Below are 15,646 nucleotides of genomic sequence, written 5' to 3' on the forward strand. Positions count from 1 at the left end.
AGGCCCAGTGCCACCACACTGCTCTCTCGACCGACCGACCTCGCTCGGCTCCCAGATCTCAACTGGCGAAGAACTCCAATCCTTTATTCTTGTTGCGAGGTGGGCGGAACTCCTTCGCCCGTCTTTATGCGTCCGCCGATCGGCGTCATCTTTTGCTATTTTTGCTCTTTAGGGTCTTAGCCTTCGGCATCCGGGTGCCATGAAGGGGCTTGATGCGGAAGGAAACCCCAGGATCGATGACATCGGGAAATACTCCGCCGGTGGATCAGGTTGGTGTTCGCCTTTTCCTTTTATTGGGGTCGGTGGAACCTTAGCGTCATGCTTCCTTTTTTTTTTTCGCCTCCTTTCGCGTGGAAGTTTAATTCTCCTTTACCATATGCCCATTCTTGATCGATCGGGTTGTTTATGTTGTCCTGATGGAAATAAATTCTGCGAACTAAGCAGATCTGTAAGTTGCGTCTTCGAAGCCCCCTTCGTGAGGTTTTTTAGAAACCGCTGATGGGTTGGCTATCAATGCTTGAATTTGTTTATCAGCGTTTCCAAGCATCAGTGTGAATGCTTCTTCATGTTAATATCAACCTTAAGTTGAGTTTGATTTCTTGACTAATTTTGTTTCAATGGTTTGGCAACTTTTCTGGAGGTTGGACATCAATTGACACTTTGCAAAGATTAACAGTGAGCTTCAATTCTCCACTAACAATTCATTTTGACATTTTTTTCCTGTTAACTTCTATGATAATATTGTAATAATTGACGCTACTACTTGTAATAGTTTGTATTCATGGGTTTTCATCGTTGTAGCAAGAGCTTATATTTACTAATGCAACTTATAGACTCGTAATGTGGTTTTGTGTTCTGTGCAGATAATATTCAGTTTGATGCTTCACAGTATTCATTCTTTGGTAAGGATGACATGGAGGAAGTTGAGTTAGGTGGTTTGGAAGATGATGATTACTTTGGAAGCCTTGTTGGTCTTGAGCAATCCAAGTTTTCTTCTTTTGGTGATAAAGAAGTGAGTTACTTTTATCAATAAAGATCTGTGTTACATTCTCCTATTGTAATTAGTTTGTAGAATTTTTATAGGTGTAGCTGCCGATCAAGGTCGTAAAAGATCATCAACCTATTGACCAACACCTAAGTGGTAGGAAGTGACTTAGGTGATTGGTATTAAAATAGGGAAGAGAAGTAAATTATTAAAATTAGCAAGTGTTGATGTACATCTATATAAAATAAAATTCAATAATTTATAACTATAAATTCAAATTGTAAGAAAATACATAGCTAGCTTATAATTAGGATCATAAAACAATAGTAAATATAGATAAGATAACTATGTATCAAATGAATGAACAACTCATAAAGATTATATTTTTTCTCTTTAGCACATAACCCATCTAAGTGGACAGCCTGAGTTGCCTAGGCCACTTAGGTTGACTGCCAGGCTGTTTTTTTTCTGCCACCTTGGTTGCTTTCTATAAGACCAGCTAGCAAGGGCCGCCTAGCCACCAGATGAAGCAACCACTTGGCAAAAAAATCGCATAGGTGGCCACTTTTTAAAACAATGCTCTAATCTCTACCTAGTATAGAGGCACATTATATTGTGCAATTGATAGACCACTAGTTGAAGCAACCACTTGGCAAGACCGCCTAGGCAACTGCTTTTTAAAACAAGGCTACTAATCTCAATTTGGCTAAGTATCATGAGTTATGACCATTGGTTTTAACAATTTTCCTTATTCGAATAGGTTAGGCATTAGATATAGGTGCCTAAATGGAGAGATTTGGCCAAGGATTCACCTGGGAATAGCATATCACTTTGATTCCCTAGTGGTTTGATGCATGCAATTGTTTTCGTGTGGTTGCTTAGTATGAGTAAAATAGTAGGCCTTAAAATTAGGATAATTTAACAAATTGGATTTAGCAAATACTTCTGTGAAAGATCCTAACTAATTAGAATTGTCATGTACAAGGTTCAGGTGTAGGAGCATTGACACATACATTCTCTATTTCTCGGGCTTGATAGGTACACCTTCCTTACTCGTGTTGGCATGGCACATTATGAATATAGGTATACTAAAGAGTCTAAGCAGCCAGACTCATTGCATACTGAAAGGTGCAGAAGAGAGACTTATTTATTTATTTTATATATTTCTCATGATTTATTAAACAATAACACTCAAATTTTGTTGGCAATCAAATATTTTGATTATTGTGAATAGTGGGTAGAATATAGGTAGTTATAGCTCACCACAATTGGTAGTTCTGTAGAGTTACATGAGTGAATTTGCAAATTTACACCTTCTTTAAATAGTCATGGTTATTTGAATTTTGAATCTAGATCCTTCTCAGCATTGTTGTCCATTATACCAATTTCCCGTCCCTTTGATTTCCCTCTCTTTTCTTTCCTTATCATACAGACATTGATTTAATTGGATCTAAAATCTGCTTCTTCCTACATAGAACTTTGCCCTAACTCATGTTTTCAACCTTTCACTTTTTATTTATCTTGATGATTCTTGAGATTGGATTGTTTTATTCTTTAGCTTCTTTGATTTAACTTTGTTGAGCTTTGATTGCTATTGTTATTCAAGTATTCTACACTGAGAATTCCTAGAACTGGACAATTTACATACTATGTCAGATCCTTTAGTCCTTGTTATTTTCACTCAAAGATACCTTATAAAACAATATTTGCAAACTTTTGTAGCTAAAATTGCATTGTCTTATTGTAATATTTGCAGATTGAAAGCTTAGGGTCCTTATCCGAGATTGATGACCTTGCAACAACCTTTAGAAAGGTAAATTTCAAACAATTCTGTTGAGTTTTATCGCTTGCTTTGTTGATAGAAAGGAGGTACTTGTGCTGAATTTAAATCAATGAGATTTTAAATTCTATTTAATATATTGTTAAAAAGTTTAAAATTGTATAAGTTGTTAAATTTTCTATATTACTTAGAAAATAGCTGGAGGGTTTTTAAAAAGTTTAGTTTTTAGAAAATTTTAATTAGAGTTTTATTGGGATAATTTGAGATCTTATTGGGATAAATTGAGTCATTATTTTTAAGAAATATTATTGCTAATCTATCGCAAAGTTATGATTCTATGTATAACAACGACAACAATAACAACAACCAAGTCTTATCCCACTAGGTGGGGTCGGCTATATAGATCTTTCTAGGTCATTGGTCTTTATAACAAGCATACTATAGGCTTTCCATGTTAGGCAAGCATTCACTATGACATGCATGAATATGTAACATAAAATAAGAATAATAATCTCTAAACATACATCATCAAATAAGGATAGCAACATTAAGCATGCATCATGAATATTACCTTTAAGCATGATAAGCAATCTAAATATACTATAGCAACTCAAGTTATAGGATTCAAGATAAATTAAATGCAATTCTAACAAATGAATTGAAAAGTCAAAGAAAGAAAGAAGTTTTCATTAGGTTATCAAGAAGTGCCCATCATGACCTCACTAAGGTAAAACATGATTGCATTTTAATCATGACCTCAAATAGTCTTGACCTACTTGATACATCAATCCTAACTTATATTTAATCATGTAACATGAGTGCACCAACATATTGTCCAAACATCAAAACATAATGTTTGATCTATCTGAACTTGATTACACCAACAATATCTTCATCCATTGATCCAGCTCAAAACTTGTGGCAACTTCAACGTTGACAAAGGCTCACATCATCTTAGGATAATCTCATTTCCTCTTTGAAAATTACTTTTGTTAATTTGGTTGGTAATTAAAATGACTTGTATTTAATTAGTTAATTTTTTTAAATATATTATCACATTATTCGAAGGGAGTCTTGGCGCATTGGTAAAGTTGCTATCGTGTGACCTGAAGATCACGGGTTTAAGCTTGGAAACAACCTTTTACAAAGCAGATTAAGACTGCCTATAATAAACCCTTCCTTGGGACCCCACATTGATAGGAGCTTCGTGCACCGGGCTGCTCTGTTACATTTATGAACTTAAATTTTCTTATCATAATTACTTTAGATGCATTCATATAATTTATATCTACTTTATATGATCATATTGTGGGAAAATTGATTATAATGTTTGGTTACTTAAGATTTCAACTTATTTAAATACAAGTTCAATTTTTAAATTGAAAGATATACTAAATCGGTGGGAGAAATTCGAGCATCCTTCCTTTTTTGTACGTGGATTTTGCCATAGGTTATGGGAATTCATCTCATCGTTATCACCTTCACACCTCATGATTTTAGTGAAGACTTTGGTCACCATTCATACTCTTATTCATTGAAAAAGCAACAAAAATCCCTATGCTACGTCCAAGATGCACGTGCCTAATATGTCCAAGATGCATCGATGGCCTAATATTCTTGAAGTCACTTATTTCTTGATGAGGCATTGAGGGTTTATCTATGTGCGCCTCGTCATCAATGCCCATAGATTACTATATAACCACCAATCTCAAAGTCCCTATGCTATGTCCAAGATGCACAGAATTCCTTTCATCCTACCCCCTCATCTAATACACCATCTATAACAAGCATACTATAGGCTTTCCATGTTAGGCAAGCATTCACTATGACATGCATGAATATGTAACATAAAATAAGAATAATAATCTCTAAACATACATCATCAAGTAAGGATAGCAACATTAAGCATGCATCATGAATATTATCTTTAAGCATGATAAGCAATCTAAATATACTGTAGCAACTCAAGTTATAGGATTCAATAAATTAAATGCAAATATGCAATTCTAACAAATGAATTGAAAAGTCAAAGAAAGAAAGGAGTTTTCATCAGGTTATCAAGAAGTGCCCATCATGACCTCACTAAGGTAAAATCAACAGAGCACCTAACATCTCGATCAAATTAGCATCAAGTACTTATCCTCAATCCCAAGATTGTTAAATTATGTCACAATACTATGTAAGAAAAGGTCCAACAATCTTAATGCCATGTCATCCACTTTGATGATCAATATCTACCTCCTAATGACATATTGTTCTATATCTATGCATAATCATAAGCACATTCTCATGGTCACACCCATGAAATGAGTTACACTTTTACCTTGACCAAGCATTGATAACCAAATCTCATAATGCCTCATGTAATGTAATCAGGATTACATTACAAGATGATTTACTTTGTTTGGTAACATTTTAGAGATGTAATGTAATGTAATTGCATTACAAAAAAAGATCCAAGATCTGTAATCTCGATTACAAAAGAAATAGTGTGGAATCTGATTACATTACGAATTCTATTTTTATCATACCAAATACACCCTTTCGCTCCTCACCGCCTCAATTCGCACGACGCATAGCCTTCTCTTCCCCACATCCATCCACAAGCGGCGGCGCACAACCCTTCTCTTCACCGCATTCATCCGCACGCCGCACAATCCTTTTCTTCACCGCATCCATCCGCACACTGCACAACCCTTCTCCTCAACGATTCCATTCGCATACCCCGCACAGCCCTTACCGCTCGCGCGACCTATCCTCGTCAGATTTCGTCGGAACGAAGCGAGGCTGTCGGATTTCGCCGTAGAGTTTGAGCCTGCCAACGGAGGAGACAAGGTTTCTTCTTCTCGCCTCTTCCTTGTCGATAGCAGCCCCTTCTCTTCTTCTTTTTCCTCGTCGATAGCAGCCCTAGTTATTGAGGTTTCTTCTTTTTCCTCGTCGATAGCAACCTTCTCTTCTTCTTTTTCCTCGTCGCACAATCCTTCTCTTCTTCTTTTTCCTCGTGGATTTCTGTTATTGAGGTTTACTCCTCTCCGTCCTTGCCCTGCTGGCGCTATCGCAGGTGATCCCTCTCCACGAGCCCAGTTAGGGAGGAAGAATATTATTGGTATTTTATAATAATAAAAATTATATTCCTTACTGAAAATAATGGACACAAAACACTGTAATGTAATCATCCTTGTAATCAAAGATTACATGCATTCCTTCAACCAAACATAGTAATGTAATCTTGATTACATTACATTACAAACTTGATTACATTACAAGCATGATTACATTACGTCCTACCAAACGTAGCCTAAGGTCTACCCTTATGCCACGACCCGTAGTGGATCACATGAACTTGACATTTTGGACAAGTTAGATAGAAACTATAAATCTTACTCACGATGGTTCACCTAGGAACTTAACACACATCTCAATCTCTCTAATTTCCTTGTCTCCACTATGTGAGCAACACAAATCGCGCATCGAGTTGAGTACATGAGTGTGGTTACTTCTCCATGATATGCTACAAGATTCCACCCTATGTATGTTAACCAACTTGAAGACAATATATGTGCTATGAGATTGAACGTTACCTTACCTGCAATACATGATTAGGAATAAGTCCTACTGATGACCTTGATGTAGTTAAGCAACACTATTATGTGTTCCTCACACATTTGGGAGTAAAGGCTCCACCTAACAATCATGATGGCATGGTTGTCAACACAACCTGATACTTTATCCTCTTCAAATGAAACTCAAGGACACTGTAATTTACGATGCTTTGACCTAGTAAATAATAGGCACACAACTTGCCCATAATTGTTCTCCTTCGACACAAATCTCTCCTCTTAAATTCTTTAGTCCTCACGATGCTTAGCATTCAGATATCCTTGCGCACATCCCATTCATCAAACACATCTTAAATGACACCTCTAACAATTTGGGTTACAAATGCTGCATGACATGGTTGGCAATGAAAAACCACATGATCTTCTTTTTTCAATTGGACATCCCTAATAGTAGCTACCTCGGTCGATCCCCTAACTTGATAAAAGCGCCCTTCGAGTAAGGAGAGGATCTTTCCTCAATAGATGATTGCCATGGGAAGACTCTACTCAGACAAATGATTTTGAAATGAGTATTTAGGACAACTCCCAAGTAGTAGGATTAACTAGCGATGTTGGAGGTCGATAACCATAGTTAGCTTGTAGAGCATCCGCAAAGACAGAGAGGGAGGAACACCCAGGGAGCTGGGGGTTGGCAAAATATCCAAAGGAGAGAAGAATTTTCACACTGTTGACAATGAAAAACCATTATAATCTTCTTCTCTTTTTAATTGGACATCTCTAGCAGTAGCTACCTTAGTGGATCCCCTAACTTGATAAAAGCACCCTTTGAGTAAGGAGATGATTCTTTCTCAGTAGATGATTACCATGGGAAGACTCTACTCGGAGGATTTGCTTGTTCGCAAATGATTTTGAAATGAGTATTTAAGACAATTATTAAATAGAAGGACTAATTGACAATGTTGGAGGTTGATAACCATAGTAAGTTTGTAGAGCATCACACAGAGATAGAGAGGGAGGAACACCCAGGGAGGTGGGGTTGGTAAAATCACAAGAGGAGAGAAGAATTTGGGCATACAAAATACTAGGATTAGAATTATTCCGATTAGTCTAACTGGTCAGCTCTAGTCTAAACTGTTGCCTCACTTAAACTTGGTTGCTTCCTCCCCAAATCAAAAGTCCATTTGTTCCCCAATCACTCCAAACAAAATTCTATCACCTCTACGAATCCATGTAGGTCCTCTAAAAGATCCTAAAATGCTTAAATGAATTTAATTCCTAGAAATTAAATTTATACCTTTGTTGAATTTTATTTAAAGCTAAAGAAACATAAGATTTCCCTTTTTTTGTTTAAGGGGCACATGACAACTCAAAACTTTAGACCCTGTTCTCTATTTTAACTACTCATCCTTTATTTTATTAATGCTATTTTCATTAATATCTACTTCTAATTAATAATTTAATAATGATCTCATTATTCACCTTAATTGTATTGGGCCAAACAATTCCAATATTTGCATTGTAACATTGGCAGGGGATAGCTAGACTTTTTTTTTAATACGAAATCCTATACTATGGAATCATGTCGTTGAGCTGCAACTCTCATGACTACCTCAAAATCTATATCTACATAGAGCAACTAATACTTTATTCGTGGATACAATTGGCTATGCATGCAATTGATATGATCAGTTGTATACCCTATAATTTTGGATTTCATCATCAAGCCATATTTGCACCAATTAATTAAGTTGGCTATATGAATCTTATTCGTCAAATGAATTCAATGCAAGTTTATACCACTACTAATATTTAACTCAATAACTCAGTTTTGGTTTTTTTGGATTTCCCTCACCCCTTACACCTTCCACTCTTATAACTATAAAATTATTGGTCACCATTGAGCGTGTCAATATCATCTCACCTTGTAATCACATTTTTTCAGCTATTGGTGCTAAATCTGACATTAATATTTTTAATCTTTTTACTAACTCCACAATAGGCATCTGTCTTAGCATGCTTATTTATGCCATAATTTATTTTTTTACGTGTTTCTTTTGTTCGCAGCCCTCCAATTTATAGTATGACAGATTATGCCATAGTGTTATAAAATTTCCTTTTAGCCCAAGGTATTATTTTTTGATATTTTTTCATATTCCGTATTACATACATAATCAGAATATCTCTTAATGTATAGAGCCATTAGAAGTAGAACATGGGTGAGAGGTGGAGGGAGGTGTAATTGGTGAAGAAGGGGATGATATATAGAGGGGGAACTGAGATGGACCAGGGGAGGAGAGGAGGCAAGGGAGGGAGTCAAGCTGGAGTTTGGGAGAGTGAAGAGAAAGAGGCTGGAGAGCAAGGTTTATGGATGAGAGGAAAGAAAGGGAAAAAGAGAAGAATAGGAGTGCAACAGAAGAAGGTGGTGACAGGTGGAGGGAGAGCTTGCTGCCCTTTGCCAATGACCAAAGAAGGATCCAACATGGAGCTAGATGGGTGCACATGGCATTTCCCGTCAGATGGGTGTACCTAACAAAGCTCTGCATTGTTACAATTGTAGTAGGATGGGTTTGTTAAATGTCAAAAACTTTAGGTCAGATATGTAAATTTTTTGTTGAAGTACAGAAATTTTTTTCAACTTACTAAAATCTGTCTAAAATACAATACTTAATATTCTAATATAGTGATTGTGATTGTTGTGGCTGTTTTCCCAGGTAACATATTTGTGTGATTTATGATCTTTCAAATTAAAAGCTCAATGAAATTAGTACATGTATATGAATTCTGGGTTATGTGATTTATTGAAGCTGCTACTTGCTAAAGAACATATCTGAGTTATCAATGAAAAATTCCTTCTTTTTGGTTGTCTTTATTTGTTCTCTTTATTTTATCTGTACAAATTTCCTGTTTGTAGGATCTAAGGTTCTGAAGTCCTTGTGCCATTGTGTAGGCGGTCATTTCACTTAGTATATGTTCACCCAGGGTTTAGCCTACAATTGGCACCTATGAAACGCTACACTACTTGTTTTTGCCTAGTGATTTAGATTTTGGTTTCTTAGGTTGTTTTATTGCCTTCAAGATTCCCTTAAAACTTTTTGTCAATGACATGTTCTTTTTGCATTTTCTTATGTTCTCTGATATGTGTCAGACTAAGATTTAATTTAGAGGCTTGTATACCTCCGTGAGCAGTCTGATATTATCTATCATATTACTCATGATTGTTATCATTTTTTTCATGATTTCTTTATGCATCTGGTGTTTGTTGACTGATTGTTTCTGCATTCTCAGCTGAACAGAGTTGTCAATGAACCAAGGAGTGTGGGCGTTATTGGTGATAGAGGGTCTTTTTCTAGAGAAAGTAAGTGATAGTGTGATATTATTGCAAACTAATCTTAATGTGTTTGTTCTATCTTAACAAAGAATTTAAGTTCTTGCTGGAGACTATATGTTTATCTTCTTTTGCATCTCACTCCTATGTAAAACATCTAGAAAGTAATATCTAAAGGTGCAGATGACATAGAAGATGATATTACAATGGTAGGATCTGAAGACAAAAATGACATGGATATTTCCAACCAAAATATTACATTCTCTTCTTTGTTTTGTATTCTGTGACTGATTGTCAACTTTTTTGGGATGTTTTGCTGGCAATGTTCTAGGTAAAACCCTTCACATACCGATAGATATCGCAATAGTGAATTGTTTTTCATGCTAATGTTAAGATATATGATCACAATTGGATGCAGGAAATTTGATGTATCAATTGAAAATTAAGTCGATCATAATAGTATGAACTTTCAGTTGAGAAGAATGAGTTCATAATATGGATTAACGGTGATTGAGGAAGTGCAAAAAGTTACTAAAGTATACCAGGTTGCTAATGGTAGGAAAAGAGAATGCACAGATTTAGATAATATTAGCATCATACTTATTGAAGATCAAAATGTTAGGGAAGCCTAACACAATCCAACATATCAAGGCCCTTAGGTAGGGGATGCTTTGGTATGCTACGTACACGCCCAAAGGGAAAGCATAAGTCAATTGTTATGAAAGCGAGAAGGTAACTCTTATAATTACAGAAAAGAGACATTATTTAACAAACTTTTCAATGCTCTACAAAAAAAAGTATGTTTGGAGATTAAAATATATAGTAAATCTATTTAAGTGCAAGTCCAGAAGGTATTGCAGTTGCAATCTGTGTGCAGGGGATATTGAACTGACAAAGTTATTACTTGAGAGATAAGAAATTCCTGATGAAAGAGCAAAAAGTGTTTCTAGTACCAATTTATTAAGGAAAGAAAGTGATGAATACTGTTTGTGACCATGAGGAATACTGTGAAACTTTTGGAAAAGGTATTTAACAAAATAATAAGAGATAGTATTAATAATTATATAAACATGAGATGTTTATATGGACATGTATGCTAATATAGCAACATGTTAGTCACTAGGTGTATAACAAATGATTTTTTAAAAAAAAAATATTTGTGAGTTTACATCATGATATTAGATGAACTCATTAGTTGTATTAAAAATAGACCCCCTTGTTTCATGCTATCATCAGCTAATTTTCTGCTAATTGATGAGAGTGAAAATAGTATAAATTGGTCATTGAAATTGGGGAGATAAACTTTAGAAATTAAAAGGTGTACGTTTAAGTGTGACTGAAACTTACTATGTGAAACAAGTCAGGAAATATTTAAGATCTATGCATAAGAAATTTCTATACTGAATTTTAGATATTTTGGATCTAATAGTCAACAAGGAGGTATTGAGAAGTATTATTAATAAGATATGAAATGTGTGGTTAAAATTGAGATAAGTTTTGGAATCTTGTGCTATTGTCATGAGGTTAGAAGGAAATTTTATGAGGTCGTGGTACTATCCAATATATTTCTTGGATTCGTGTGTATTGGAAATTTAGAAATCAACATGTTCGAAAACTTAATAGTAGAGATGAAAATGTGTGAGAGGTTATTAGAAAAGGTAAAATGAAAAAAGTTCATTGACAGTTAATCAATGAATAATTGATGCAGTTCCAATAATTGATCAGCTGAGAGAAAAAGGTTAAAACGAAATGAATATGTTCAATTTGAATTGGTTAAATTTGGTGTAGAAGGTAGGAGACCAAAGAAAAACCTAGTTAACATAATTAAGTTATTTAAAGGATCTGAACACAATATTGATATTGCCTTGCATATATTCTTTTTGTAGCTTTATTTAACCATCTGTTAAGTCTTTCAAGTTTGATATGTAAAAAATATACTCTGTTGGTAGTACCATCTTGTATTTCATGATTGGAGCAAATATAGGTATCATACAAGTGCAAGAAAGGTTCAATTTTAAAGCTATGTTGTTAAAAAATATTGAGTAACAGACCATTTGGTTCAACCATATGAAATTGTCATCAATATGCTATTGAAATCCTTTATATGTTTGTCTTGAGGCAAAATAGTCCCAACTCATTTCAAAGAATGGAATGAATACAAGAGCTGTGAAGCCCTCCAGATAAATTGTTCTGAAAGTAAATTCCTGGTTCCAACAAATCTTATCGGCTCAATCATTTAGAATTGGAGTTGATTACATATTCTTGCCAAGCTGTTGAGGACGAATATCAGTTACCTAATAAAAGAGCAATAAAGTTTCATGGTTATTGGGCCTTCCTCATCATTAATTAGTTTTCACTAAGTCTAGTACTTGCATCTGTATGTTGCCCTTTGGATTGTATGTAGCTGATTGTTAGGGAATCATGCTCCCTAATTGTGTCATTAAACAATATCATGCCATAGTTATTTTCTCCTCCAGTACAATTAAAAATAATAGGCCAAAGGAAGCTTCTTGACTTACTTTTTCTTCAAAGAGCAGAAGATAAATGTTTTATTCAATTTATAATTGCTAACTAAAGTTCTACTTGGGATTGATTCCTTCTTTAAGTCATTGACTGCACTTTCAATTTACTCAAATTTTTATATGATCTTAATGTGGAAAGTTGAGATATTGAATATTGTTTATTGCTTCTGATCTTCTAAGTCATTCTCACACTGTCAACCCTACTTTAGTCCTGCAAAATGAATATTTTTTCTTTAACATCATTCTAGAAATTAATTCAAAAAATTATGCCTACTCAGATTCTTCTAATGCGGACTGGATACAAGAAGCTGATTTTCCAAGCTGGATTGATCATCAGATATTGGATGTTGAAGATGTTCAGGAGAACAAACGGTGGTCATCACAGCCATTTGTTACTCCGTCTCAGTTTGATGAACTAAAGCCGCTTTACCGTACATCTTCTCAACCACACCAACTGCAGCATTATCACTCCGTTGAATCCACCTGTGTCCCCAAGTCATCTTTCACTTCCTACCCTCCACCTGGGGGACAAAGTCTACCTCTAACTCGCCATTCAAGTTTGCCATCCGTGGGTATAGCAGACCAGATATCTGCTCCACTGCCTTATTCTGGTTCTCAAAATCAGTTGGGAGGATTGCATGCTGGGCTGCACTATAATCCGAGCATGCAGTTCAAACATCCTGGTGTCTCATCTACTAGCATTCCAAGAAATTACTTGCTCAATCATTCTGACCTCTTTGTAAGGGAGAATCACAGCCTGTTGCCTAATTTATTTCCTCAACATTTACCTCGGCAAGGTGGTTTAAATTCACCACAGTTCTTGTCACAGCAACAACAGCAGAGATTGCTTCAGCAATCTCTTTCCCATTTCTCCCACCTGCAACCTAACTTATTCAACCGATATAATCACCCTCACATGATGAACAACTTTGAGTCAGTTAGTGGCATGCCTAATTTTAGAGACAATAGATCAAAATCATCTCACAGAGGAAAACACAATATGCGATTGTCTCAACAGTCAGAGACTGGCAGCTCGAAGAGTAACAGTGGTTTTCAATTCAGATCAAAGTACATGTCAGGCCAAGAAATAGAAAGCATTTTGAAAATGCAGCATGCAGCAACACATATCACTGACCCTTACCTTGATGATTACTACCATCAAGCTTGTCTTGCAAAAAAGTCATCTACTTTAAGACTAAAGCATCGTTTTTGTCCATCAGCAATAAAGGATCCTCCATCACGGTCACGTTCTAATAATGAATCCCATGCATATGTTCAGATTGATGGACTTGGGAGAGTTCCATTATCTTCAGTTCGCAGGCCTCGCCCTCTCCTTGAGGTTGATATGCCATCTGCATCAGGTGATGATCAGAAATCCTCTATAAAGCCTCTTGAACAGGAGCCTATGTTGGCTGCTAGAATCACAATTGAAGATTGCATTAGCCTTCTCCTGGATGTGGATGATATTGATCGAGTTCTACAGGCTAACCAACAACAGGATGATGGGTTGCAACTGAAGCGGAGAAGGCAGGTTCTTCTTGATGTCATTGCTGCATCACTCCAGCTTGTCGATCCATTAGGTGCTGGTAAATCTGATAACTCATCAGGTTTCGCCCCAAAGGATGACCTTGTTTTCTTACGTATCATTTCTCTTCCAAAAGGCAGAAAGCTCATATCACGCTATCTTCACCTTCTACTTCCAGGAAGCCATCCAACTAGAGTAGGCTGCATGGCCATATTCCGCCACCTTAGGATTTTGTTTGGTGGTCTACCTACGGATCCCAGTGCAGCAGAAACAACCATCAATCTGTCCAAGACTGTGTCTTCATGTGTGCGCAATATGGAACTTAGTGCACTTGGTGCTTGCCTAGCTGCAGTAGTATGTTCATCTGAACAACCACCACTCCGTCCTATTGGAAGTTCAGCTGGTGATGGTGCCAGCATAATTATAAAATGTCTTCTCGATAGAGCTACGGAACTTCTGATGGACCCTCGTGCTGCAAGCAACTACAGTTTGACCAACAGAACTCTGTGGCAGGCATCATTTGATGCTTTCTTTGGGCTTCTAACTACATATTGCTTGAGCAAATACGACAGTATAATGCAAATGCTGCTTGTGCAAGCAGCTGGTACTACAATTATAGGCCCTGAAGCAACCATCACTATTAGCAAAGAGATGCCTGTGGAGCTGTTACGTGCAAGTCTTCCTCACACCAACGAACATCAGCGGAAGATAATGCTTGAGCTTGCCCAGAGGTCCATGACTATTACTGATGCTGGTACTCATGGAGGTCAGAACAGGCCTGAAAAATCCGAGTCGGTTCCAGGATGATGCACCCAATGATAAAATGAATCATCTTTTGATATCACTCAGGTGATTTGATTTCTCTTCATTATGTTTGAATAGATGGCACATCATACTTAAAATCACAGATAGGTTTCTGCCAAACCTGGATCGTCTCTCTACTCTCATTTAGTCTTCCATGTTTGAATAGAATACTGCCAACATTCATGCAAGAACATTTGTAGAGTTGCAACTGGTTACATATAGTTGTGAGTTGCAAGTGTGGTTTCATCGAGGGAGCTTACTTTTAATTGTCTGCCTTGGTTCTCCATACGAATGTAATGGGGATAGAAGTTGTACAGCATCTTTTATTGCCGTTCTTTCTTGTAGTTAGCATCCCTTACGTGCTTTGTATTCCTTCGTTGTTGTAGTTCAATTCCTTGTGGTTCTAGACTCTAATTATCATGCAAATGCAAATTCTTGTCTGAATTGTACAATCTCTTACGCCATTGTAATTTAATGGATCGATTCAGGATATTGTTATTTGGTATCCTGATATAAGCTCTCTCTTCGTGGTTTGATGAATTCTGATAATGCGTCCTGGTTTAATTACTTTTGTACCTCAAGTGGCTGCTCACATTGTGAAATGGAAATTTGATGTTCAGATTAGTTTATGGACTGGACTGTGTGTGCGTGCGCTTCAATTATTTTGTTTATCTTGAGGATTATAATTTTTATGTGAATTTTTGTTATTTTGTTAATCTTTAATAGATGTCATAAATATGTAACTAGGCTGATTAGTGTAGGCTTTTATAGGCAGGTCGGGTTGGATAATTATAATTGGGTATTCGACATATCAGATAGGAAAAAAAAATCCAATTACTATTTGATGTGGTCGGGTATCTATAAATTGGATACTCGAGTAATATTGGATACTTGATGTCGGATATCGGATAATTTTTTTTAAAAATAAAATATTAATGGAATAAATGAGAAGAATTTTATATCCTTAACAAATGTTAAAATAAAAAATAATAATTTTGGATGGCAAAACAAGTAGAAAGAAAGAAATAAAATTTAAAAATTTATATTTGATTATTTTTATCAAAATTTTTACACATTTATCTGTAAAAACATTTGAAGTTTACCTGGTGAATAAATTAAGTTTAATTCATATATAATAATGGATG

The 15,646-nt window shown here is 35.9% G+C and overlaps 1 protein-coding gene across 1 annotated transcript; it reads left to right on the forward strand.

Annotated features, from left to right (window-relative positions):
- On the forward strand, positions 1–14,870 carry LOC141821817 (protein PAT1 homolog 1-like). Its single transcript, XM_074709187.1, has 6 exons — positions 1–99; positions 173–269; positions 864–1,012; positions 2,742–2,798; positions 9,611–9,680; positions 12,451–14,870. The coding sequence occupies exons 2-6, from the start codon at positions 200–202 to the stop codon at positions 14,502–14,504; spliced, it is 2,400 nt and encodes a 799-aa protein (XP_074565288.1). The 5' UTR covers positions 1–99; positions 173–199; the 3' UTR covers positions 14,505–14,870.
- The last annotated feature ends 776 nt before the right edge of the window (positions 14,871–15,646 follow it).

This window comes from Curcuma longa, chromosome 2, assembly GCF_044706935.1.
Source record: "Curcuma longa cultivar G26 ecotype Majalengka, Jawa Barat chromosome 2, ITB_CL_G26_1.1, whole genome shotgun sequence".
In the NCBI taxonomy this organism is placed as follows: Eukaryota; Viridiplantae; Streptophyta; class Magnoliopsida; order Zingiberales; family Zingiberaceae; genus Curcuma; species Curcuma longa.